At 59.7% G+C, this 26260-nt stretch overlaps 1 protein-coding gene and 1 long non-coding RNA gene across 5 annotated transcripts; both read left to right on the forward strand.

Moving 5' to 3' along the window:
• The first annotated feature begins 161 nt into the window (after positions 1–161).
• Positions 162–5123, forward strand: LOC141936588 (uncharacterized). 2 transcript variants are annotated; one of them, XR_012626760.1, is made up of 4 exons: positions 162–471; positions 1119–1188; positions 4571–4760; positions 4878–5123. It is a non-coding gene; the product is annotated as an uncharacterized LOC141936588 (long non-coding RNA). The 2 variants fall into 2 exon arrangements; XR_012626759.1 differs by lacking the exon at positions 4878–5123 and having other exon boundaries at positions 4571–4873.
• Positions 5124–7112: 1989 nt separating this feature from the next.
• On the forward strand, positions 7113–25422 carry POU6F1 (POU class 6 homeobox 1). Of its 3 annotated transcripts, none has more exons than XM_074853567.1 (12): positions 7113–7163; positions 11701–11803; positions 14459–14555; positions 15282–15483; positions 18179–18300; positions 18746–18971; positions 20621–20859; positions 21253–21381; positions 21553–21771; positions 22897–23035; positions 23338–23512; positions 24277–25422. In XM_074853567.1, the coding sequence occupies exons 3-12, from the start codon at positions 14502–14504 to the stop codon at positions 24620–24622; spliced, it is 1851 nt and encodes a 616-aa protein (XP_074709668.1). In that variant the 5' UTR covers positions 7113–7163; positions 11701–11803; positions 14459–14501; the 3' UTR covers positions 24623–25422. The 3 variants fall into 3 exon arrangements, with proteins under 3 accessions (XP_074709668.1, XP_074709669.1, XP_074709667.1); XM_074853568.1 differs by lacking the exon at positions 7113–7163 and adding an exon at positions 7209–7237; XM_074853566.1 differs by lacking the exons at positions 7113–7163; positions 11701–11803 and adding an exon at positions 13252–13384.
• The last annotated feature ends 838 nt before the right edge of the window (positions 25423–26260 follow it).

Raw genomic sequence — 26260 nt, forward strand, 5'->3', positions numbered from 1 at the left:
GTGTAGTGGTGGGGTCCCCAGGGGTGAGGGGACCTCTAAGTAGGGCTGGGGAGGGGAATAATGAGGGTCTGTAGTGGGTAGACCTGAGAGGGGGCCCTGTGCAGGGTGTAAGAGGAGGTGGATGTCCCTGGGCAGGGCCTCGGGGTGGGGGGGGGGGGGGGTGTCCCCATATACACCCTAGCATTGAGGAGGGACATAAGCAGGGTCCAGGGAGAGGGGGGTGCCCTTCCAGACCCATAGGTGAGGTGGGGGTCCCCCAGCATGGCCCAAGGGCAGTGCAGGGTGCCCCAGCCCCCAGCAGGACCCAGCCCAGCTGCCTGTTCTGTCAGGCAAGAGCCTTCCCGGGGCCTGGGACAGCTCTGGGGAAACTGGTGGGTGAGGGAGCCCCCAGCTCTCTCCCTGCTTCCTCCTGAATTGCACCCAGAGAAAGAAGCTGCCTCTGAGTTCATGCATAAAAGATCAATGGAAATGGTTGGTAACCTCCAAATATTGTTAAGCTTAATTAAGCCTTAAGGACTGTGTGAAGCTTCAGCAGGCAGAGCTGCTCGTTAGCACGGTGACTGTGCTAACAGTTGGTGACTGCAGCCCGAGCTCCGGGTTATGTTGGTTCTTCTAAACCGAGTCCTTGTGGTTGTTGTTACAAGCCCTGAGTCCTTCCTGGGGCCCTCCACAGGACCCCACTTTCTGCCTCCCTGAAGCAGGGAGCCCTCAGAGACCCTCCTTTTGGGGGGCAGCATCCTGCCACGGGACCCACTGGCTTTAGCGTGGTCTCCCCCAACACAGATGGGGCACATAAAGAGCTGGCTCCTCTCTGAAGTGACCGTGGTCTCCCCTTCTTGCCATAAGTGTAGCCAAAACACTGCCAAAAAGCTGAGAGACCTCAGTAGATTTATGAAAATAAAACACCTCTTTGATTCAAGCACTTTTTTGCCTGTATTTAAGCTGCATTTGCAAGAGCGGGCAGTCCCCACTCTTCTTAGTTCAACAAAGCTCTGGCATGTACCTCAGCTTAAAAACATCGTGGGGTTAAAGGAAGGGAGTGAGGTTTTTCATGATAATCTTTAATGAATTTCTGATGAGTTATGGGGCCTAAATACTGTTATAAAAATCTGTTGCAGGTGTCACCCGCCGAAGATCGATGCACCAGCAGAAGATGCAGGCCGAGGTCTGGAGCTGTGCATGGAGAAGGTACGATGGAATCAAGTAGTTCTGTGTGTAAAGTCTTGTTTAAAAAAATAATGTATAAGGATGGCCACAATAAAGATACCCCCTTAAAGTGTAAAACTCCTCCTTTTTTTTTTTTCTTTGTGTGATTTTGATAAACTTTCAGGCTGCATTTTGGCCGGAGTTTGAGGGCACAACTCTTTTTCAAGCTCATTTTCAGGCATCTCAATCAACAATATCATTGTTCTCGTCCCTATTTAAGTGAACTCCTCATGAATAATGTACCGGCTGCCTGATGAATATGCACGTTGGCTGGTGTGCCTGGGAGGGCTTCATCAATAATTCATGCCTAGAAAATGTTCTTCACCTTGCAACTGTACAGGAACTGTAAAAAAAATATTTACCCTTTAAAGTGGGACAGAAGATGGCTTGAAATCTGCCCACGGAAACATGGAGTGAGGTGGGTTGTAATTAAGTGTGGTGAAAGTAAGCGAAGGGAAGAGCAGCCCCAGGAAGGGGAAGGTGATTTCTGAGCGACCGAGCCCCGATGTCTTCACAAACCCAACCTCGCGAAGTCCCAGAGCTCGCTGCAGCTGCTCAGGCTTGAGCTTGTTCAGCAGCTCCTGGCTTCAGCCCCTGGTTTGTGCCTTTTTCCCCTCTCCTGTTACCATCACACAGAAGAGTTCTTTGCAAAGGAAGAGTGGAAGCGCTGTGTGAGGTGGGAAAGGCAAGGAGAAAGCGTTTCCATCCGGTGGAGCCGGGCGCTTCAGAAGGCACCTGCCTTCAAATCCCTTGGGGTTGTTTTTATTTGTGTTTTTATCACTGATTACCTCCTTCAAGGGCCTCTTGGGACTCCCAAGAGGAGAAAAAAAAAAAACTCCAGTAAACGTCAAACCCTCTGAAAAATCCGCTCATGAGTTGTCTCGCGCTGTGCGGCCCTGAAATGGAAACCTGGGAGAGTCGAGGCAGTTTCTGGATGCCTGGCTGTGTGCCAGCGGACTTTGCTTCCCACGCCGGACGCTTCTGAAAGGCAAAGGGGGTCGGTCTGCAGAGAGCCTGGCGCGCCCATAACGCGCAAACTAGATAAAAGCGTAAATGGCCGAGTCTGTGTTTTTGGGTGAGCGAAGGGCCCACGCTGAAAGTCCTTATTTACACAACACGGGCTTGTTGAACCCTGATTAGAAGCAGAGCTGGCTGGGATAATACCTGTTGTTTGCTACTTAAAGTGGCAAAAATAAAGTAGTAGTAAAAATTCAGCTGATACCAGTGGCCTTAAGAGCGGAGACATGTTTGTGAAACTTTACTTGTGTGAGTAATCAGCATCGAGAGGGACTTCGAGGCAGAGAGCACCCTATGGGTGTAAGGCTATAATCAATTACATAAAAATAATTATAAGCAGTTGTTAATTACTCAATGATTTCTTCCACTTAGGGAAAACGCTCTCCTTCCTTCTCCCACCACTGAAATCGAGGAGGTTCTGTCCTTGGCTTTGCCAGGACCGAATTTCACCCAACGCCACAAAGTGGCCTGAAAAATCCCACAAAAATTTTAGAGCCTGTTTCCAGCCTTAAGGGGAGAAGCGAGGCAAAGGCCGGATCTATCGTAGCACCAACAAACCTGCATTAAACCCCCCTGCAGGCTTTAAAAAAGCACGTGCTTGAGCTCAGGCTCAGGGAAGTTGGCGAGCCACTGGAGTTGCTTTGCAGCACGGGAGACGACATAAAGTCCTGGCTCGCTTTTCCCTGCACTTTCAGCCGTTTAAGTTCTTGGAACAGCTGGAATAAGCTGGTTTGTGGCATATAGGTTCCTTGCAGGGCAAATCAGACGTGCCAGAAAGCTCAGGGTCAGGTGCAAACGCTCCTCTGACCCGCTGCTGCCTGGGATTAGAGCAGCCGAGTCAGCGAAAGAAGCGCCGACAAGAAGCTGCAATATTAATTTGATCACCTACCAAGAGCCCTCGCCGACAGAGCAAGCTCTGCAACAAAGGACACGTTCTTGCAGTCAGCGTTTTGGTTTTGCCAGCTATTCCTGTCAAACAGTTAATTAATTAAAAATCCCCCCCCCCCACCCCTCCAAACAAGCTATTTTCCTGAAGAAAACAAAAAGCTTTTCAGCACTCATAAAATCAATTCCTCTTCAAGAAAAATTAAAAATGCACTGCGCACCCTTCTCCCCATATGCATTATATTAACCAATATGCCAATGTATGTAAATGAGCCTGAAATTCAACTAGCTGGAAGTATTTAAATATTCATAATCACAGTACAGCATATGCAAACCAGGCTCTCAGCAGAATTGCGCCGCAGTCTCAAATAACAGCTGTACTGGGGCAAAGATGCTTTAACATATCTAATTCGATTATTAATGAAAATGTGCTCGGCACTGGCTGCGTGTTCGTTGATATTCGCTCCTCGGCGTTAGCCTCGGCCAGACGTTAAGCCCTCGCTTAATTCCTGTTGAATCTGAGCGTAGGCTGCGGCGGTGGGTGCTAATCAGAACTAAATAGTATCATATTAAGTCGGTACTAAGAGGCTAGGCTAGTCTAAGTGACGTTAATTCCAGAAAGCTTTCTGTGTGCGCAGGAGAGGGCGTGGGATGGGTTCAGCCTCGGAAGAACCACACGTGGGATTTGCACTTTTTTAACAGGGATGCCCGTTACGTCCCTGCTCATGTTCTATTCACTCCCGGCTGAGCGGAAGAGCGCAGTGGGGTTGTGAATATCTGACGATGAACTCCAAAAAAGGTGTGTTATGAGGCAAGGATTTAAATTAGTCCGTTTTCTGCAGAGAGAGACGGATGGTGCAATTCTTTCCAGCTAATAGGGATGGGAAAGAAGGAAAAATAATTTGGCTTTATCGAGCCACACTTGTTTTTAAGAGGTGTCAATAACAGAGATGTTATGTTGGTGGTTTTGTCCTTTTTTCCCCTCCTTTTTTCCTGCCAAGAGATAAGAAGGAAGTTACAATTTTAAAATTGTAAAAGATACAGAATGGAAGATAGTAATATACTCTGGTTCCTTTCTTTTTAACGATGCCAAACAAGCTATAATTGGTCCATAAGTTGGCTTGAAAAGCCGCAGAATTGCACCTGCACTTCTAATGAGCTTTGCAATTACAGAAATAGTTTTCTTCCTTCTTTTAATTACGTAGTGACAAGGTTAAAGTTGCACCTGAGTTCTCTTTACGGCGCTTATTTCCTCACTCCTTCATCCAGTCCACCAAAAAAAAGCCCCTCGGAGCTGGCAGACGAGTCGCGGGGACCGAGCCTGTGTGATCACGCCTGGAAATTAAAATTACCAGTAGGACTCGGAGAGCCTCGGCAGCGTATTCCCTCTCGGAGACACCCAGAAGCAAATCACGTCCTCGTCTTGTGAACTATTATTGTCTGTTTATTGCTTCACCCCCAGAGCAGCCCTGCAGCCTCCCAGCTTGACGTTCAGACGGCACCGTCGGGGAACGAGCACGAGTTCAGGGTGACCACGAGCGCGGGAAGCTGGTGGGATCCCCGTCACCCTGCGGCGTACCCCGGGTCCCTGCGTACCCCGTCACCCTGCGGCGCACCCCGTCACCCTGCGGGACGGCGCTGCTGCGGACAAGGTGGGTGCCAGCAGCCACGTGCACCCTCGTGGGACTCCGCGGGCGCCCCGGGCTCCGGTACGTGTCGGTGAGGGAGCTGTCAGCTCCTCTGCTAAATAAATCTCCTTTTCAGAGCAGCTCTGAGCGGGGGGTCCGAAGCTTCCCGGACTTTTTGGAGCCCTGAGGAGGGCAGGAGCCCGTGGCCACGCTGGCCCCCGTGGCCGAGCGGCCGCAGAGGGTCGGAGGCCCCCGCGCTGCGGCAGGGAGCGGGGTGCCGGCGGCCGGCGCGGAGCTCAGCCTCCTGCACATTATGCTGGGAGGCTGGATCTGCAGCTAATGCTATGCCGGGAAGATGGAGCGTCTTGAATTATTACTGTGGCTTCCCCGGGCGAAGGCAGGCGCTGTTCCCGCCCAGGCCCCTGCCTCCAGCTCCCGCTGTAAAACCCTCAGGAAGGTTTTTAGGGTGGTTTGATCGCTCCAAGTAACGCCCCGAGCCCTGGCAGGCAGCGGGTTCGCACCGGGGCTCTATCCCAAGCCGTGGCCCCGGAGGAATGTGGATAACGGGGGGGTTGAAGGGCAACAAATTGAATCCTTTGTGCTGCCCCGGGGTGGTTCACGTTAATGTGATGATTAATGTATTAATTTATGATGATGAAATGCTGTATTAGGGTTTTGATGGGCCGGCTCGGAGCTGGGGTCAGGAGGGCTGCTCCAGGCGTGATCTTGGGGGATGGTGCAGAGCCGGGGGCTCCCCCCAGCACCCACCCTGGCAAATTGGGGACACAGCTGCCTGGGGTTTGCAAAGGGTGACCCCAAAGTTCGGCGGGGCGGGGTTGGGAGAGTCAGGGGTTTAAGCGGGCTGCGGAGGCTGGGGGTTTGGGGGCGTCCTGGCACTTCGGGGTCTGGGGGGGATGAGTCTGGGATTGGGCACATTGGGGATTTGGGGGATCTGAGTCTTGTGGGGGTCTGGGGGCTCTGGCTCTTGGAGGGGGGCACTGATTTGGGCTCCAGTGTTTGACTTTTGGGAGTTTCTGGGTGTTCCAGATGGGATTGAGGATGTCTGGGATTTTGGCTCTGAGTTTGGGGAAGTTCTAGGTTTGGGGAGGGGGCTCCCAGTTTTGGGGGGCTCTGGGTTTGGGAGTGCTCTGGATTTGAGATGCTCTGGGTTGGGGGGTCTCCAGGCTGGGGGGTGCTCCTGTTATAGGGGCTCCAGGCTGGGGGGTGCTCCTGTTATAGGGGCTCCAGGCTGGCTGTGCCTCCAGTTTGGGGGGCTCTGGGCTGAAGTGACTGTGGAGGGTCTCCAGGCTTGGCGTGCACTTGCTTTGGGGAGCTTGGGATTTGGGGGGGCTCTGAGTTGAGGGGGGGGCTCTGATTTTGGGGGGCTCTGAGCTGGGGGGCTCCAGGTTTGGGAACTTTGGATTTGGGAGACTCTGAGCTGGAGAGGGGCTGGGCTTTGGTTTTGGGGAGTCTCGGGCTGTGGAGCTCTGACTTTGGGGGTCTCATGGACTTTAGTTTTGGGGGCTGGGGGCTGGAGAGGGGATCTTGGAGCTGGAGGAGGCTCTGGCTTTGAGGTTTAGGGGGGGCTCTGGTTTCAGGGTCTGGGGGCTGTGACTTTGAGGTCTGGGGGGGCTCTGGTTTGGGGGTCTCAGGGCTGGGGGCTGGAGGGAGGTTTAGTTTGGGGATCTTGGGGCTGGGGAGCTCTGGTTTGGGGGTCTCGGGGCTGGAAGGGGCTCTGTTTTGGGGGGACTTTGGTTCAGGTGCCAGGGGGCTAGAGGGGTCTCTGGTTTGGGGGGCTGGGGGCGTGTCTCTGGTTTGGGGGGCTCTGTATTTGGGTCTGGGGCGTCTCTGATTCGAGGGTCTCAGGGCTCAGACTTTGGGGTTTGAGGGGGTGTCTGGTTCAGGGGGCTGGGGGTTCTCGGTGCTGGGGGCTCTGCCTCTGGGGTCTGGGGGGTCTCTGGTCCGGGGGTGGGGGGCCCCGTGCGCCCCCGGCGGCGGCGGGCAGCGCGGCAGCCCCGCGGATGCGGCAAAGGCCTGCGCATAAATTATGTTCATGACGCAGCAGCTAAAAAATCCCCCCGGAGGAGTCCAAAAAAAACCCAAACCCACTCAACCCCACGGAAAAAAAAAAACACCCCGCAACCCATCCTCCCCTCCCGCCACCCCCCAAAACCTCTCCCCCCCAGGAGCCCCCCCCCAAGGCACGGGGGTCCCGGGGCCGCTCCCCGCCTCCCGCCGCCCCCCTCGCTGCCTCCCTCCCCTTTGTGCCGCCGCCGCCGCCGCTGTGAGATGAATTTTTAATTATTCCCCGGCAGAGGGGAAGGCGCGGAGCAGCGCGGAGCGGTGCGGAGCGGCGCGGATCCCCCCCCCCCACCCCCCCTTCCCCGGCACCCCCCCCCCGCACCCCCCCGGCGAGCGCCCAGCGCGGTGAGTGCGGGGCCGGAGCGGGGCCGGGGCCGGGCGGGGGGCGGCGGGCCCCGCCGCGGTGAATATGCAATGCCGTAATTAGCATAATTTATATATTTATGATAAAGAGTGATGGGGGGGGAAACCGGCGCGGAGGGGAAAACGGCGGAGAGCGGGGTGCAGCGCTTTGGGAAGGGGGGGGGGCACCGGGATTTGGGGAGGGGGGGATGCGCGGGTTGGGGGGGAGGAAGACAAGTCAGTGAGGATTGGGGGGGCATCGGGATTGGGGGGGGGCAGTGAGGATTGGAGGGGGGTCAAGTGGGTTTGGGGGGGTGTAAATTGGGGAGAAGTGGGGACACGCACACGCTAAGAGTGGGGGTGTAGATGGGGGGCACCCGAGTGGGGGGGGTGGATTAAAGGATTCCAGGGGAGACCACGGCGAGGTGGGGGTCCCCTGGGAGGGACCTCGGAGCTGGGGGTGTCCAGGAAAGGGGGAAAGAGGGGGCTGGTGAGCCCCGGGGCAGGGAAAGGGGGTGACTGCCCTGGGGAGGGCTCGGGGTGGGGGGAGTAGGAGAAATTGGGGGCTGTGGGAGGCGGGTTTTGGGGTGCAGGAAAGGAGAAATAGGGCTGGGGAGGGTAAGACAGGAGGAGAGCGTTGGGGTCCTGCTGGGGGAGGGCAAAGGCCCCCCCGGGGTGGGAGATGAGGGAGTGGCCCTGCCCTTGGGGTGCGGTGCAGGGGGGGTGCAGGTGCCAGGCAGGGTGCCCAGGCGCTGCAGGGGGGGAGCAAACCCCCGGGGGGGTGGGGCGGGAGCTGCTGCGGCTGGGGAGGTGAATGGAGAGTAGGGCTGGGGGGGTATAAGGTCATTTTGGGGTGCTCCAGCACAGTGTGGGGCAGGGCATGGGGTGCTGTGAGGTTTGGGGGGGCTGTGCACCCCTGCAGGGGGGTCACTGCCCCGGGGGCAGCTCCCACGGCCCCCGTGAGCCCCTTGGTTTGCGGTTTGGGGGGGGGGGACACATGACACCTTCCCTGGGTGCTGCAGAGCCCTGGTGGCAGAGGAGTGGGGGGGCCTGTACGGGGCGCGGTGGATCCTGATCATCAGGGGGGACAAGAAATGCAATGAGGGGGCTGCGTTTGCCTCTTTGCTGGGGGGGGGGGAGAGGGGCTGCCCCCCCCCCCCCCCCCCTTACACCCATCCCCAGCACCCGCAGCCACGGCCATCTCGGGGTCAGGCTTGGTCTTCAGCCGATGAACCCCGCCCTGAAGGGGCGATGAGGGTCAGAGCGCTGCCCCCCACACTGCGTTTCATGGGACTGTAGGCTCAGTGGGGGGGTCCTGTGCCCCCCAAACCGGCCGTCCTGTCCCTCTGAGATGTCCTGCACCCTCGAAGTAGCTTCCAGTCCCGGGGCGCTGGCAGGACAGAGAGTGATTGACGCTCCGGGCGCTGTTTTGGGGGAGGCAGATGGGAGCTCTGAGTGCGCCAGCTTGGGAGATCCAAAATCTGCTCCTGGTTTTGCCACGTTCCTCTGGCCTGACCTTGGGAGGTGAACTTAATCCCCGTCATCTCCTCTGTCTGTGTGTAGTGGGAATAAAAATACTTCCCCGTCTCTCCGGAGAAAGGAGCAGATTCCTGGGAAGTCACCGTAAGCTGATCGGGCACCCCAGGGCAGCTGGCGGGACGAGCCAGGCAGGGTTTGTGCTGCAGAGGGGGAACGCCGTCACCCTCGGCACGGCCACGCAGGCGGGGGGGTTCATCCAGGATCAGGCTTTTGCCCCCAAAAACCCCGTGGAAGTGGGAAGCAAAGCAAAAAATTAAGAGATTCAACCAAGGCCACGCAGCCCAGCAGTGGCAGAGCAGGATGCAACCCGCCCCATGGCTGGGAGGAAAATGTTCCCCTTGAACGGTGCAAAGAGGGTTTTGCAAATAACGGAGTTAAACCGCCAGACTGGCAGGGAAGCCTGGTCAACTGGTTTTGGGTTTTCCCCTTTTTTTGAAGCAGGTTTCATGACCCTCCGCCGGGTATTTGCTCCCCCCCAGCCCGGGCGGCAGATGCTGGGATGAAGCGATTAAAGCATCACCTGGATTTCAGGTTGGGATCGGGGTGCCGGAGCCAGCGGCGCTCGCACCAGGGCTCGTCCCCGGCAGCTTTACGCAGGTTGGGGCCAAATCGCTGCCCACCAACCTCTCCTCCTGCGGCTCCCGTGCCGTTTGCCCGCTGCAGCCGGGTAATCCAGGCTGGGAAGCGCCCGCTGCGCGTCGGCAGCGACATTTTCTCCGCCAACGCAAATTCCCGAGCTGGCTCCTGCCCCGACAGGCTCCCCAGGGCCGCGCGTCCGGGCGCAGCGCAGCCCCTCGGTTTGCTTCATCAACTTTCTGATCGCCCCCGGGTGCCTCCGCTGCGCCTTCTCGCTGGGGTTGGAAGACGAGTTGGGCCGGTGGATGATTTTTCCCTGATTCTCCTTTGGGATTCGGCAGCCCCAGCCCTGGCACGGGGTTTTCCAGGCATGAAGTTGACTCAACACTGTGGATGAGGAACGCTGGGGAGCTGCCATGTCTCCTCCAAAAGCCTCCCAGCGGAAAAAAAACCCTCTGTCTTAAAAATTCACCACCAGCTCTTCCTTACAGCCCCGATGTTCAGGAATTTCACAGCTGGCTGTAAAACTGCTCAGCGATGTGGAGCCTCGTCCTGTGCCGGGACCGTGGTACCACGCCGGGGGGGTTGGTGCAGAACCAAAGAAGAGGGGGAGGATGGGGTAGAAATTAGATTTACATCGTTTTGCTGCTTGGCAGAACGGGTTTGAGTCGGGGTTGGCTGGTTCGGCTCCTGCCCCACCAGAAGAAAACACCTGGTTTTCTTTTTCCTCCGGGCTCGTGGAGGGGGAGCTCCGGCGCAGGGATGCTCAGTGACTTGGCCGGAGGCAGGTGGGTTCGAGGTCTGCCGGCCGCAACGTGTCACCTCTCGTCCCCTGCCTCAGTTTCCCCATCGGTAAACGCAGTAAAGTCTTCAAAGTCATAAAGTTCAGAAGGATAAAAAGGCATTTTGAGAGGGAAGCTGATTTGTGAGGAGGGAAAAAAAAACCTTGCAAACTGCTTGGGTCCGGCTCTCCACCGCGGTGACACCGGCAAGTATGCTTTGACAAATAATTCCCGCTGACGGCATCATTTCCAGCCTGGAGCTTCCCACTCCAAACGGGACGAAGGAAATCACGCAGGCTGGTGAGACGGTGGCGAGGGACGCTTGGGGCTGCCCCTTACCCTCACGCTTCAGTTCCAGGGAGCGGGAGCACGACCCGGCCCTGTCCCGCTCCGCGCCCGTGCCGGGGTGTCTGGGGGCATTTGCCCCGTCGGGGTGTGAGTCTCAGACCCGGTGTCAGCGCCGGCTTTCGGGCTTGGCCTGAAGCTGGTGTCTGCTTGTGGCGCGTTCGGGCTGCTCAGCCTGCGATCAGAGCGTCCATCCACAGGAATTAATCCAGGATAATGACAGCGAGTAATTAGCGAGCTGTAGCCGTGTCCAAAATGTCTTCTGGTTTAATTAACCTCTTAGGGTTTCTCACCTGTGGCAAGTTTGTTCAAACTTGGATTTCCACCCACTTGGGATCCAAGTGGCTACATCTCTGACTCATCAGCGCTTGTAATTAACACGGCAATTATATTCACAGTGAGACTCGGAGCATCTTAAATTATCCTTCCCTTTTCCCCCCCCCCTTCTTTTTTTTTTTTAAATATTATTATTATTATTATTTTGTGCATTTCATTTCCTTGCCACCATCTGTTGCGAAATGGCTGTCTTCTTGCTGCGTGCACTTAACACCACCATCTGGACAAATTATTTGTCCCATTAATTGCAAAAAAAAAAAAAAAAAAGTGTGAAGAAACCAAATGAAATGGTACTGCCGACCTGCCGAACGTCTGCCACAGGAGAAGCAGCCCACTCCGAAAGCTGAAGCACGCCGCCAAACTGCATCGAGCCTGACATTATGAAATGTCTGTTTAATCGTCTAGCGCACTAATTGGTCTCTTTGCACGGCACCGAGGAAAAAAACCTCTCTCTCCTCTTCTCTCCACGTTATTTGAGTCTTCCCCATGGGCAGGCCTGAACAGATCGACGGTTCGCACGGAGATAAATACGGTGGTCGGAGCAGGGATGTTGTACCTTCTGCAGCCTTTTGCCATCCCACTTGGGCCAGAATAAATCTGCGGTTCTGAGAGAGGCTTTTTGGCTTAGGCTGGGATGGACGGGGGTGGATGACAGCGAGGTCTGGCGGTTGCAGCGGGTTCGGTGCTCCTTCCGTGGGCAAACTCCGAGAAGAGCCAACACGTGCGTTAAGTTTTGGGAACTGCTGCTTTAGGGGCAGCTCGCCGCTTCAGCTCCAGTTCCCAGAGCTCCTCGATGAGGAGCAACGAAGCAGAATTAACTTGCGAGGATGGGGATGCTTTTGAGTCGTCCCCTCTCGCCAAGAGCTGGCGCACGGGGTCCTGCTGCTCCTCGTGGCTTTCCGGGAGCGCGGGAGCAGGCAGAGCTCGGCACAGAGACAGCTCTGGTTTTTCTTTCCCTGCAGCCTGAAGCCGGAGTGCCGCAGCCCAGCGGCCCGCGCCGAGGAGCAGGACGAAGCAGCCAGCCCCGTCTCCTGCCCGGAGGGTCCTTTCACCCCAGAGCAAACAGTGAGTACCCGGGGCTGCCGCCTCTCCCCGCGCTGCCCTGGGGGTCGCTGCAGCCATCCCACGGGGTTTTGGCTCCATAGTCCCCACACAGCACCGGTGCTCCCCATCCACTCCGGGCCCTGCTCTGTGGCGGCTCCACAAGTGGTTTTGGGTTTTGGCTGTGCCCCGGTTGTGCAGGAGGGGTCTCCCCACAGACCGAACAGCCCCCGGCCACCCCTTCCCTTCCAACTGCCGTCTCTGTGCCCTCGCCTGCCCGTTTGGGATCCCAGTTTGGACTCAGCCACCCGCTCTAGTGAAGACCCTGGTGTGCCAGGCGTAGCGGGGAGCTGGGGGGGGATCCCTGGGACAGCTGCGGTGCCAGGGAGGTGATGGGGCGTCAGCAGGAACCTTCCCCACCTCTTCCAGGCTCAGGTGTAGGAAAAAGCTGCCACAACATGCTGGGGGTTGCTCCTCGTTAGCAGACCCCCCAGGGCTGCTCTGCTTGTGCCGGGCTCCATCCAGGCCGGCGTGGTCTGGTGATGCAGAGAGAAGGAGAAGTGATGTAGAGCAGCTGCCTGGAGCAAGTGGATCACAGCCCGGGGGGTGAATTCATTAGGACACCAGGCCAGAGCCCCCCCTGTACCCCCAGCAACTCTCCCCATCGCCAGCCGCTCTCTGGGGAGGTTCAGAAAGCTCCTCGGGAGCGTTTTCCTGCCCTTGCTCGCTCTTCTTGCAGCAGGACACTTTGCACCTCTGCTCTGCTGCTCTGCCCGCGCTGCCTGCCCCTCGCAGCCAGCACAGGGAGCCCGTGCTCGGGCCTCCTCGCCGTTCGCCGGGCTGTGGCTGTTGGAGAGCTCATTAACTTTTAATAATGCCAGCTGCCTGCACAAGCCACTCGCTCATCCCTTGCTCCGTTCTCTGTTGCACTAGAATAAATTGTTAATTAAACTGTGCACCGGCATCCCAAGGTGTTTGTCTGCTCTAAAGCTAAGGCCAGGTTTAAAAATTCACAGCAGCGACTGGAGATCAGTCACCGGCTGCTCTAAAAGTCCTCAGTGAATCTGACAGCGGGGCTGGTTCTGGGTCCTGCATGAATGTTTGGGTTGAGCCTGGCAGGGCCGAGGAAGGGGGAGAGCTGGGACGAGCGGCTGATGAGGGAAATAGCCCCGTCTCTGCTGGGACCCCAAGCGTCGCTTCACTGCAGATAATAAATAATAAGTGGTGTGTACAAAAGCCAGCCTGAGGGAATTAGATGCGTGGCGCCTGTTGAGTATCAAATGAGAATTTGACTCTTAATTCAATTTAGGCCCCTTCGGATCAACAGGATCCCAATAACTATGTTTACTAATTGCATACAAATGCCGGCTCCGGCTCAGGATACGCTCGGTGGCCTCAGCAGGAGCCTGGTGGCTTCTGAGACGCAGAGAAACGATAAAGGGCTTGTAAAACGGTGCCGGGAGATGTTTCCCGGATCCTGGAAGTGCCTCCTGGGCTGACGTGACAGGCCGATGGATGCCAGCGAGCAGAGCAGCAGGGGATGCCCGCACCACGCCGGTTGCCCTGGCAGAAGTAAAAACCGATGGATGAAACACACTAACGCAGGTTTGGGGCTGAAATTCCCTTTTGGATGAGTTGTGAGCCCCGGGGATGCTCTGCCCGAGCTCTGCCTCCTCCAAGCTTTGCAGAGGCTGCCGAGGGCTGAGCGGGCAACGTCCCTCGGGGGGGCAGGGACAGGATCGGGCCCCGCGCAGAGGCGGGTGGCGCTGGGGGGGGGCAGGCGCAGCCCAGCGGTCTGGGACAGCCCGAGCAGGGGGAGCTGGGCGCTGCCTGCACCCCCCAACACCAACATGCCCCCAGGCTCCCCAGCACTTACACAAACAAGGACACCTTTGCACATGCATCGAATAATTTTGAATGTCATCCAGGCTGGCTGGTTAAATGCATCCCCGAGACGTTCCTAATAAAAAATTCATAAGCCTCTTATAAAGGCAATTATGCTTCTGCAAGGCAGCGAGGGGACAATACGTGATCAAATGAGTTAATGAAGGGCGTTGGAAGAGGAAGAGTTGCCTTCCAACAGGTGTGCCGAGCCCCTTCCCTCCATGAACGACTCATTTCACCAGTTTAATGAAGTATCCCCGTCAATTTAGGTCCCCTCAGAAACGAGCAAATTGTCTCTCCCGCTCCTTGCAGCGGTTTGGGAGAGCTGCGGTGTCGCGCGGGGACTCTGGGGACCTGCTCTGGGCTTCAAATAGGAGGCACAGGTGGCTTCACGTGGTCCGTGCCTGGTTTTTTGGGGTTTTCCAAGGAAGCTGAAGGAATTGCATCCTCATTTCCCAAAGGGAGAGAAGAGGGGGAAAGGCTTGGCCCTTGGAATAACCTTCCCTTGCTCTGCTGCTCGTGTATTTGATGCTCGTGCAATAAATTACACTGCCCCATGGCTGTGACCTCTTTACCAGGAGGCCTGGAGGTGGTGGGAGGTACCTGAGACACCAACGCCTCCCCTGGAGGAGCGTGTGTCCCCGCGGCACGGGGCAGCGGGACGTTACCAAGCTCTGCGCTGCCCCGAATCGCAGCCAGAGCCAGCACAGAGCAGGAGGGGGGGTGGGAGAGCCCAGGTTTGCTCTGTGCCCTGGCGGGGGTGGTGACAGACCCTCCCATGTCCCCTCCTTGCAGCATGTGGAAGGTCTGAGCCCTCTCCCACCTTCGCCGGGACACCATGGACACCGAAGCCGTGCAGCCCCAGGAGGCCTCGCTGACGGTCAACGAGCAGGTACGGGCATCCCAGCTCCATCCCCTTCGCACCCCACAACCGGGAGGGCCCCGGGGCGGGGGGAGTTGGGGTTTGGAGCGCCACTGTGTGCCCCGACACGGGGTGAGAAACCTTCTCCCTCCTGCCTCGTGCTCACGAGCACCCCGTTTGCCCCCACGCTTGGGCACGCAGATGTTCAGCCCCATCTTCTGGAGCTTGGCTGCCTCGTCTGGGGTTTTTTTAACAACACAGAGGTGTGAGGTCCTCGTCCCACAGCCTCACTGTTCCCAAGAGATCTTTGCTCCTGAGTTTCGTGTGTCTCTGCTCCTCACGCTCTGTGTCTCCCTGATACGGGAGAAATCGTGTCGTGGTTCGGAGGGTTCGCGCCATCCCGGGTCAGAGCCACGGGGCTGTAGCTCCGCGCTCGCTCTGCGCCAGGGCCGGCTCTGCCCGGGGTGCTGCGGCCACCGGCAGCCGTGTGTTCCCTGCGGAAGGTGTCACGTGCTGCCGGGGCCATCAGAGCCCAGACGCTGCTGGTTAATGAAAGCAGCGAGGTGCTGGGGGGGCTGCGATCCCTCCTCGAGGGGATGGGGTGGGCTCATCTTGGTTTGTTCTGAGGGTCACCCTAAAACATGTCCTGTGGGGTGGGGGGGAGCCACTTCGCTCCCAGCATGTCCTGGGGGGTGGGGGACACCGCTGCAGGGTTGGGTACCCAGAGCTGATGGACATTTTGGGGCACATTTGCAGGTTATTGTCATGTCCAGCCATGAAACCATCCGAGTGCTGGAGGTCGGCGTGGACACCCCGCTCCCGGCCGAGGAGGACCGGAAAGCTTTGGAAATACCCCCCGGGGAGGTAGCACGGGGCTCCCCGAGAGAGACCAGCCACCCGGGCAGAGAGGACAACAACCCCCCCAGCACCCAGAGCTCCTGCAGCGGGGAGGCGGCCGGTAAGACACCGTCCTGCCCTGGGGCTCGTTCCGTGGCTGCCCCGTCCCTCCGTCCCTGTGAGCGCAGTTGAGCTCAGGACCCGCCGGGTCGGGGCCGGGAGGACGAGCTGCGCCTGGCGGCGCAGGCAGAGACCCTGCTCCCGAGCATCCCTGTGCCCAGCTGGGTTAGGAGTCAGCGAAATGATTCCTCCTCAGGAGCTGGTGGGGAAAAGCATCCTGCATGGAGGACAGCGCTCGAACACGTCCTTAAAGCAGGGAGGACATTTGTCCGTGAGGTGTTTTGCTGGGGAGCTCAGTTTTCCCGCAGCCAGGCTTGGGTTTCCTCTCCCCCTTGCCCCGAGCTGGCTGCGGGCGCAGCCCTCCTGGCACAGGAATGCAGCTCTGGAAATCAGCCTCCGGGGAGAGAGATCCCACTTTATTCCTCGCTGCTTTTTGGCCAGCACCCCAATCCTCCCGCAGGTCCATCCCGGATCCGCCTGCAAGCGCCCCGTCCCGTCCCCTCTCCTGCCACTCTTGTAAAGAAAATAAGATTTTTCTCTGGTTGTCACCTCTGTGCTGTACTCAGAGCATGGCCAGATCCCCGTGTTTTTGCCAAAAAAAAGTGGGCAGGATTGTAGCTTGTTTGAGGCTGGTTGATGAGCTGTGGGGGGATGTGGGGTAGGGGAGAACTTTGCAGAGTCGGGCTGAGGGTTGGACTCGCTGATCCCGAGGGGCTTTTCCAACCTGAACGACTCTGTGACTCCGGGATAAGAGGAGGAGGCGAGTGTCTCTGCGTGCTGGGGGATGCTCTGACCCTGCAGGCTGGAGGGGAGCAGAGGCACGGCAGCTGCACAAAACCCGTCGCTGCCCCGTAGCACCGTCTTTGAAATCTGGGAAGTGCTGGGCGTTGTCTGTGCTCGGGGTAGGAGACTTGTAACTCCCCAAAACAAAACCTGAGCGAACGATAAGGGATGGGGGGGGCCAAGGCCCTCCCGGCCTTGCTGAGGAATGTCTCAAACACGTGGATAACGTGGGGTCTGGATAACTCAGGCTCTGAGCTCGATGAGCTGCTGAAGCTGGCGCTGGCTTATCTCTGGGGTGAGGAAACTCCTGGGTAGCGCAGGACGGGCTGGAGGAGGGAGCCCTGTGGAGACAGGACGGTTCTGCTCCGGTGCAGCTTGTGGTTTCAGGGCCGTCTGCCCGGTGAACGACCTTCGCCTCATTATCCACCAAATGCATATTAAAGTTGACACCCCTGCATATGCTAATGAAGATTAACAAGATCTCGCTCGTTGCACCATCCCCTGAAGCGCCTTTACTCCTCCCCGTCCATGGGCCACGTAGGGATGGGGGTTGTGCCCCGGGGGAGGGCCCCAAGGAAGGGGTATAAATGGAGGGGGGTGAGGATAACAGCAGGCAGAAGGCGGATGCACCCTTGAACCCTCGTTGGCGGGGACCAGCGCGGGAACCCGGAGCGGTGACCTCAGTCTCTATTCCCGTCTCTCTCTCTTCTCTTTTCCCCCCTTTCCTTGTTATCATTCAGGCACACGAGGCATATCGTACCGCTTGCCATAACTGGTTATATGCTTAGTCAATTATCCTGTATCCAATTAATACACCGTGGGAAATTAATAAATGTTTATGTAAGGACTTTGAGACTTACCTCACCGTTGTCCACCCCGTTGGGGATCTGTGAGCGTAAGTCACTGTTCTCCCTCTTCTGAGCAGGCCGTGACACTTGGGTTTGGTAGGGAATTTCTTAAAAAAAGGCTTTTTTAAATCTTGCAGACCTGTAGTTATTTCTGGGCAAGGAACCAAACCCAAGAAATGCCTGGCTCTCCGCTGAGGAAAGTATTTATTTGGTAAAACTTTTTTTTCTGCCAAAGGAAAAGGCAGGAAAAGGGTGTTTTTCTTTTTACAAAAATAGAAGAGGATTAAGTGGATTTCATACACAAGAGTTGCCATTATTAGAAGTTGAGCAGAATAAATACAAGATGTTGCTCAAAAAACAAGTAGGTCTTTTGCAAGTAATAAATATGGATTAGGAGCAAGGTTTCCTCTTGCTTGGATGTTCACGATAACTCAGAAATATGAATGTGTTCGGTGAATTCGGGCGGAGGGTTGGAAGAGGGGGACAGCCCCTCTGCCGGGCGCTGGCCGGGCGATCGCGGTCCCTTCCCTTTCCAGCTCCCCCTTCCCGGGTGAACGGTTCGGGGGCTGACACCACTTTAATTGCTGCTAATTTTGGAGCCGGCAGCTGACGGAGGAAAATATCTCCTGCCGGATCCGACAGCCCGAGAGAGGCACACAAAGCCCCGCAAAGCACTTACACACGACCGCGCCTTTTTATCCCCTTAACCCCCCTATTTCGCACGCTCATTCCTCCCCAAATCGCCCAAACTTCTCCCTTCGCCCTCCTTTGCCTCCTCGCCAAAACATCCCGTGAGAAGCCCCAAATGCTCTTCCTCTGCGCCCCATAACCTGGGCAGCGACCCCACCCTGGGGGACCCGCCTGCTCCCGAGGATGCCCCACGCTGGGTTCCACGCCGGCTCCATGGGGCTGCGGCTGCCCCGGGACACCCGTGGGGGGATGTTCATTCCCCGGGTGTGCATAATTTGGGTGCCCCCCACCCTCACCCCCATCCTTTGTGCAGACGAGCTGCTATCGCTCAACCAGCAGCATCTTTCCAACCCGTCTCCTCTTGCCCTTCTCCAGGCAAAGCCAAAGCAGCGGCCGGAGCGTCCCCCGGCACCGTCCCCTCCGTCGGCACCTTCAGCCACGCCACGAGCCAGCAGCCGCAGATGTTGGCCCCGCTGGCCCTGCAGGCCACCCCGCAGGTAACTACCCCGCAGCCGCGGAGCGGGATGGGAGAGCGGGGAGAGGGCCCGGGCGGCGTCGGGGGGGACAAGGTGGGGACCCCCGGGGAGGCGTCCGCTTGCTGTAGGCGAACCCCGAGGGCGGAGGCGACGGCTGGTGGCGCGGGGTGTAGGACCTACGCCCCGAACCAAGGCGGTTCCCCTCTGCTTGGCACCCTCGCCCGGGGCCTTGCGCTGCCGAGGTGCTGCCAGAGACGCGTCGGGCGGTTTGCGGAGGGGGGGGATCCCCGTCTCCCCACGGAGAGGGGGCTCCGCGGAGCTGGGAACCCAGCTGCTGAGAGGGGAGGGACCCCGGGCCGCCCGGCCGCCGGGTCTGTGCGCCCCTTATCAAAGACTTATGCTCCGCTGATGCTATCTGCAGTGGCGTTGATTTTTGTTCTTTTTTAAATCTTGTTTACTTTTGCAGGTCTTGACTCAGGAAAACTTAGCAACAGTTGTGACAGGAGTAATGGTTCCAGCAGGGACAGTTACTCAACCTCTTCTTATCCCCATCAGTATTGCAGGTCAAGTGGCAGGTCAGCAGGGGCTGGCTGTGTGGACATTTCCTACAGCAACGGTCGCTGCCCTTCCCGGACTGACGGCTGCTTCTCCTACAGGGGGAATTTTCAAACCGCCTATAGCCAATTTGCAAGGTAACCGGTGCTCGTCTGCTTTGTAGCCTCCTTAATTCATCCTCCCCCAGCTCGTGCCGAACCCAGACCGTCCTCTCCAGGAGGGGTCTGAAACGAGGTTTTAAGTTTGTGGCTCCCCACGTGTCAGGAGTTCACGAGAAAGGCAGGGTAGGATGAGGATGGTGACAGGGAGGAAGGCAGGACTGGATGAGGATGGTGACAGGGAGGAAGGCAGGGCAGGATGAGGATGGTGACAGGGAGGAAGGCAGGGGAGGATGAGGATGGTGACAGGGAGGAAGGCAGGGCAGGATGAGGATGGCGACAGGGAGGAAGGCAGGGCAGGATGAGGATGGTGACAGGGAGGAAGGCAGGGGAGGATGAGGATGGCGACAGGGAGGAAGGCAGGGGAGGATGAGGATGGCGACAGGGAGGAAGGCAGGGGAGGATGAGGATGGCAACAGGGAGGAAGGCAGGGGAGGATGAGGATGGTGACAGGGAGGAAGGCAGGGCTGGATGAGGATGGTGACAGGGAGGAAGGCAGGGGAGGATGAGGATGGCAACAGGGAGGAAGGCAGGGGAGGATGAGGATGGCAACAGGGAGGAAGGCAGGGCTGGATGAGGATGGTGACAGGGAGGAAGGCAGGGCTGGATGAGGATGGTGACAGGGAGGAAGGCAGGGGAGGATGAGGATGGCAACAGGGAGGAAGGCAGGGCTGGATGAGGATGGTGACAGGGAGGAAGGCAGGGCAGGATGAGGATGGTGACAGGGAGGAAGGCAGGGGAGGATGAGGATGGTGACAGGGAGGAAGGCAGGGGAGGATGAGGATGGCGACAGGGAGGAAGGCAGGGCTGGATGAGGATGGCAACAGGGAGGAAGGCAGGGGAGGATGAGGATGGTGACAGGGAGGAAGGCAGGGGAGGATGAGGATGGTGACAGGGAGGAAGGCAGGGCAGGATGAGGATGGTGACAGGGAGGAAGGCAGGGGAGGATGAGGATGGTGACAGGGAGGAAGGCAGGGGAGGATGAGGATGGCGACAGGGAGGAAGGCAGGGCTGGATGAGGATGGCAACAGGGAGGAAGGCAGGGGAGGATGAGGATGGTGACAGGGAGGAAGGCAGGGGAGGATGAGGATGGTGACAGGGAGGAAGGCCGCGCACAGGAGTAGGTTGTGAGGTCCAGGTTAGGTTTGGGGCTCCTGGTGCAGCGCCCCGTTGCCGTGGGTGTGGTTCTGCCTGCGGGCAGGAGAGCGGGGGGATCCGTGTCCCTCCGGCCGTGCCCGGGGCAGGGCTTGTGTCCCCCCGTCAGAGGGAATCGCCTCCTCTTCAGCGCCCGCGAGGGAAGGAGCCTGGCCCGAGTCGCGGAAGGGGAGAGAAGGGGACCCGGAGGTGCCCCTCACCCTCCGCGCTGGCGGCAGCACCCGCTGTGGGTCAGACCCCGCACCCCGGCCGGGCAGGATGAGTCCTGCTGTAGCGGGGGCGCTTGGCCCTGCCCGTTACACAGGAGCTGGGGGGACCTTTCGCTGCCGTAACACGAGCGTGTGGAGATGAATCACCGGGTGACTCGGTTCCCTTTGGGAGGGGACAGTGAGCAGTGGGGGGACCCCGAGCTCAGCGTGTCCCCGGCGTCCCTGCCTCCCCCTCAGCTCACGCTCTGTCTCTTTGCTTCGCAGCTGCCGCTGTGCTGAACACAACCACCATCCAAGCGCCGGTGCAGCCTGCCCAGCCGCTGCCGGCTGCGGTCCAGCCCCGGCCCCCCCTCCAGCCCCCCGGCGTGTTCCCCGCCGCGCCCGGCCAGCCCCCCATCCTGCCACAGCCCGCCGCAGCGCCCACGCCACCCGTGGCCAAGCCCTTGGAGACGCAGACTCAGATCACCATCCAGCCCGCCGGATTTGCCTTTAACCCTGGCATAGTAAGGAGCCTGGCAGCCCGCGGCGTGGAGCCGGGCGAGTTTGGCACCCGCCGCCCTTTATCTGGAGCCTTCCGGGGCCACGTGGAGCCGCGAGAAGTCGTGTCTCCCCGGGGACAACGCGCTGCGGTTCAGCCATCGTCTCCCGGGGGATCCTGCGAGACCCCGGCCTCAGTTTCCCTGTCCCCAGCGATCAACGAGCGACAGAGCGGGCGGCTCTGCTTTAGGCCAAGTCTAAAGGATGGATTTAAGGACGTCAAGGGACTCCAGCCCATCACGGTGGCGAGGCAGGACTCGCCCTGCCACGGGGAAGGGGGTGGCCGGCTGCGCGCGGGGGGACGTGGCGGCCCGGGGTGCCCCCCACGTCTCTGACCCCCGGCTTTCGGTTCCCCGCAGATCAGCGCGGCGTCTCTCGGGGGCCAAACCCAGCTCCTCGGCTCCTTGGCAGCCGCCCCCGTGATCGCAAACACCATCTCCAGCGTGCAGGGCATCACGGGCCAGATCCTGACCAACGCCCAGGGCCAGGTACCGCTGGGGAGGGACCTGCCCCCCCCTCCCAAACCCACCGCCTGCCCGCCCCGGGGCTGCTTCTCCTGGGGACGGAGGGGACAAACGCCCAGCGTGTCCCCCGCGCCCCGGCGAAGGGTGTTTGCAGGGTGCGACCCCCCCAGCCCCGGCTCTCCTCCCTTCGCCCAGGTGATCGGGACGCTGCCGTGGGTGGTGAACCCCCCCGGGATGGCGGCAGCCGGCCCCGCCCCGGCCACTCTGCCGGCCCCGAACCTGCAGGTACAGACGGTGACACCGCAGCTGCTGCTCAATGCCCAGGGCCAGGTCATCGCCACGCTGGCCGGCAGCGCCATCCAGGCGGCCACCATCAAGAAAACCGGCACCCCCGAGCCCCCCGCCAAGAACGAGGTGAGCGACGGGCACGGGGCTGACAGCCGCGGGGCCAGAGGGCTACCAGCGTCCCCAGCTGCGTGCCCTTGGGAGCACGTGGGCATCTCTGGGACACGGCGGCGTGGCTTCGGGACCCGGCCACGTTGCTCTGGGAGCGTGTGAGCACCTTTGGGATGCAGCCATGGTGCTTTGGGAGCCCTGAGTGTCTTTGGGACCCAGATGCGTGGCTCTGGGATCTGACCATGGTGCTTTGGGAGCCCCAGAGCATCTTTGGGTCCCAGACATGTGGTTTTGGGACCCAACTGTGTTGCTGTGGGAGCACATGAGTGTCCTTGGCACCCAGACATGTGGTTTTGGGACCTGGTCATGGTGCTTTGGGAGCCCCAGAGCATCTTTGGGACCCAGACCCGTGGCTCTGGCACCCAACTGTGTTGCTTTGGGAGCACGTGAGTGTCCTTGGGACCCAGACAGGTGGCTCTGGGACTCAGCCATGGTGCTTTGGGAACCTTGAGCATCTTTGGGACCCAGACGCGTGGTTTTGGGACCCAACTGTGTTGCTTTGGGAGCCCTGAGCATCTTTGGGATGTGGCCACGTTGCTTTGGGAGCACCTGAGCTCCAAACTGTGGCTGTGTGGCTTTGGGACCTGGCCACGTTGCTTTGGGAGGACGTGAGCATTTCTGAGACCTGGCCACATTGCTCTGGAAGCACGAGAACATCTTTGGGACCCAGCTGGATAGATTTGGGACCCAACCACGTTGCTTTGGGACCCCCTGAGCATCTTCAGGACGGGTCCCCTCCTGCCCCATGGGGCACCCCGCCCTCTCTGCCCACCAGATTTCCCAGTGGGGATGGGACGTGACCAGCCTTGGCATGAGCAGAGGTGCTGGTTGTCCCCAAACCCACGTGGTGGGACACCCCAAACCCAGTACAGAATTGTCCTGGCCCCGTTCCCAGCATGGAGCTGGGTGGTTTCCAGTGTCACCTCTCTGTCCCAGCTTCTCTGTCAGCAAAAGCAACACAGCGGCCGCTCTGCTGCGGCCGCACGGATGGAGCCGGTGGGCGGGGAGCGGCGCGGCCGTTGGCGCTGGGAGAGGGGACCCCCCCCCCCGCTCTGGGGGTGCTGACCCTCCCCTCTGCCCCAGGTCCAGCCCATCCAGCCGGCCCCGGCTCTCTCCCAGCCGGCCGTGGTGGTGGCAAACCCTGCGCCGGCAGCGAAGGCTTCCTCCACCCCCGTCCCCATCACCTGCTCGGAGACCCCCACCGTCAGCCAGCTGGTCTCCAGTGAGTCACAGCGGGGGATACCGGGGGGACACTGGGGACTGGGATCCCCTGGGAAGAGGGATACTGGGGGCTGGGATCCCCTGGGATGGGGAGAGGATGCGGGGGATACCGGGGGGAAATTGGGGGCTGCTGGGAACTCGGCTCCCCTGGGATGGGGAGAGGATTGCATCCTTGGTCCGTGGGGTGACCGCTGGCACCCCCAGACTTCGTTATGGAGCCTGACGAAGGGGGTGCTTCTTACTGGGGGGGGGAAACGGCTCCGAGGCCGCTTCACAGCAGCCCCCGCATCCCTCTGCCGGCAGAGCCCCCGGCTCCCAACAGCAGCGCGGAGGAGGACGGGATTAACCTGGAGGAGATCCGGGAATTTGCCAAGAACTTCAAGATCCGACGCTTGTCCCTCGGGCTGACGCAGACGCAGGTGGGACAGGCCCTAACGGCCACCGAGGGACCCGCCTACAGCCAGTCGGCCATTTGCAGGTACGGGGGGGGCAAGGGCTGCGTCCGTGGGGGCAAAGTGGGGAAAGGGAGGAGAATTAGAGAAAGGAGTAAAGTTGGAGAAAAGAGGGAAAATTGAGGGAAAGGAGGAAAATTAGAGAAGGGGAGGAGAATTGGAGAAAGGGAGGAAAATTGGAGGAAATGAAGTCAGAAGAAGCAAAATGGAGAGAAGGAGGAAAATTGGAAAATGAGACAAAAGGAAAATGGGAGAAAGGGAGGGAAATGGGAGAAAAGAAGGAAAAGTAGAAGGAAAATAGGGAAGGGGAGGAAAGGAAAGTTGGAGAAAAGGAAAAATGGATAAAAGGAGGAAAAATGGATAAAAGGAGGAAAAAAGGTAAAGGGAGGAAAAAAGGGTAAAAGGAGGAAAACTGGAGAAGAGGGGAAATCAGAGAACAGGAGGAAAAATGGAGAAAAGGAGAACTAGAGAACAGGAGGAAAATGGGAGGAAAATTAAAGAGGAAAGCTGGAAGAAGGGAGATTTGGAGAAAAGGAGGAAAATTGGAGAAAAGTAGAAAAACTGGAGAAGGGGAAAATTAGGGAAAAGGAGGAAAATTGAAGGAAAGGAGGAAAACGGGAGAAAAGGAGGAAAACGGGAGAAAAGGAGGGTGGGTGGGGTCGCTGCCCACATCCCTCCCCGCTGTGGTCTCACCCGCTGAAGGCAGTGGCGCCCCCAGCCCCGTCCCGGTGTCGTCCCCCCCCCCCCCATCCTCGCCGTGTCCCTGAGGGTCTCTGGGTGCCCGCCGCAGGTTCGAGAAGCTGGACATCACCCCCAAGAGCGCCCAGAAGCTGAAACCGGTGCTGGAGAAGTGGTTGAGCGAAGCCGAGCTCCGGAACCAAGAGGGGCAACAAAACCTGATGGAATTTGTCGGGGGGGAACCGTCTAAAAAACGGAAGCGCCGAACCTCCTTCACGCCGCAGGCCATCGAGGCGCTCAACGCCTACTTCGAGAAGAACGCCTTGCCCACGGGCCAGGAGATCACCGAGATCGCCAAGGAGCTCAACTACGACCGCGAAGTCGTGCGCGTCTGGTTCTGCAACCGCCGGCAGACGCTCAAAAACACCAGTAAACTCAACGTCTTTCAGATCCCCTAAACCGGGATGGGGACAGGGACATCCCCCCCCCCGCCCAGCCCCACCCCGGCCTCCTGCCATCAGCACTTTTGCCACCGACTTCGTCCCCTGGCCCCGCGGTTGGGGGCTGGGGTCTCCCCACCACCACCACCCCCCCGCGCCCGTAGGTGTGTCCGTGTGTCTGTCCCCCCCTTCCCCACACATCACACACGACCGAAGGCGGGTGTCACGCCTGCCTCCTGCCTCCTCCTGCCTGTACCGTGCGTGGTGATGGACCCCCCCTGCCTGCACGCACCGCCTCTCCCGCCCCCCAAGTGTCATACCCCCCCACCCCACCGAAAAAAAGGAGTGATTTTCATTTTTTGGCCGTTTTCCCGTGTTTCTGAGGTAGCGTCATGGCTCACTAGGGGTGAGCCCCAATTTAATTTCACCCCCCCTTTGATTTTGGCGGTCCCCCGCCTCATGCCCGCCAGCGCGAGGGACCTCTCAGTGCGACCCCCCCACAGTGGGGCCATCGCCGTGGGTTGGGGGTTCACCAGGCTCCCCACCGTCCCGAGAGGGGTTTGGGGGGAGGCGGGGGGGGCACGAACCCCATAACGGAGGCAGCACCCCCTCCCTGTCTCCCCCCACGCCGAGCCCGGGGGCCAGGCGGGTTGGGGGGGGGCTACGTTGCTCCCCACCCTCTCACCCGGGGAGCGATGGGGAGAGGTGACGGCTGGAGGGGGGGAGGTTGGCGGGGACGGGACGCCGGGTCGCCCCGCCGGGGTCACGGCAGACTGATGCACTTGATGTAGTGGTGTGAAATAAACAGTATTTTTCTTTTTTCTTTTCCTTTCCCCTTTTTTTCGGGGAGGGGGGGGGTCCCTACTCACCCTGCCCGGTCCCAAACCCTGGGGGTGTGGAGGGAGGGGCTGCTCCTGGCACCCTGCCCTGGCTCCCCACACCACCAGGTTTCAGGGAAGCGGCTCCGAGGATGGAGCCGGGCCGGCAACGTTCCCTCCATCCCCGCTGCAGCCCCGGGAGGGAGGAAAACACCTCCCGGGCGCCGTCCCCCGGGCCGCTGCCGGCTGAGACCCGCGCAACTCAGCGCACGCGTGAGCCAGGTCCGGGGCGCGAACCCGCGATCCTCCGGGAGGCGCCGCACGGCCCCGAGCGCTTCACGCTGCGCCGCTCGCGCCCCGCCCGCCGACCAATCCCCGCGCGGCGGGCCCGGCGCGAAGCTTTCCATTGGCTGTCGCTCTGCGCGCGTCACCCGGCAGCGCGCGGTTCCCATTGGCTGGGCGTGGCGGAGGGGCGTGGCCTCCGCCCCGCTGGCGGGGGGGCGGGGGGTCCGCGGCGCCACCGCCTCCATCTTGCGGGGGCCGCGGCCCGGGGCCCTCGGTGGGGCGGGCGCGGTGGGGGGTGCTCTGCAGTGGGGTCGGGGGGTGCAGCCACCGGGAAGGCGGCTCTGGGGGCCGCTCGGGGCCTTGGGGGCGGCCGCAGGCAGCCCCGGGGACAGGTTTGGCCTTTGAGGGGGTCTGGGGCCAGGGCGGCCCCGGCGGGGTTCGGGGGGGCGGCAGGGCCTGGGGTGTCCCGCGGGGGGCGGCCCCTTGGGGTGTGGGGCCGGGGGAATCCCCTGGGGGCGCAGCCCCTCGCAGGGGGGGGGCTCCCGGCACGGCT

Source organism: Strix uralensis, chromosome 33, assembly GCF_047716275.1.
Source record: "Strix uralensis isolate ZFMK-TIS-50842 chromosome 33, bStrUra1, whole genome shotgun sequence".
In the NCBI taxonomy this organism is placed as follows: Eukaryota; Metazoa; Chordata; class Aves; order Strigiformes; family Strigidae; genus Strix; species Strix uralensis.

Bases quoted from the DNA above. Each gene is read 5' to 3' on its own strand.
- POU6F1 (XM_074853567.1), top strand. From the start codon at position 14,502: ATGGACACCGAAGCCGTGCAGCCCCAGGAGGCCTCGCTGACGGTCAAC. The intron at 21,382-21,552 runs GTACCGCTGGGG...CCCTTCGCCCAG, and splicing joins TGACCAACGCCCAGGGCCAG to GTGATCGGGACGCTGCCGTG. The intron at 23,036-23,337 runs GTGAGTCACAGC...CTCTGCCGGCAG, and splicing joins CGTCAGCCAGCTGGTCTCCA to AGCCCCCGGCTCCCAACAGC.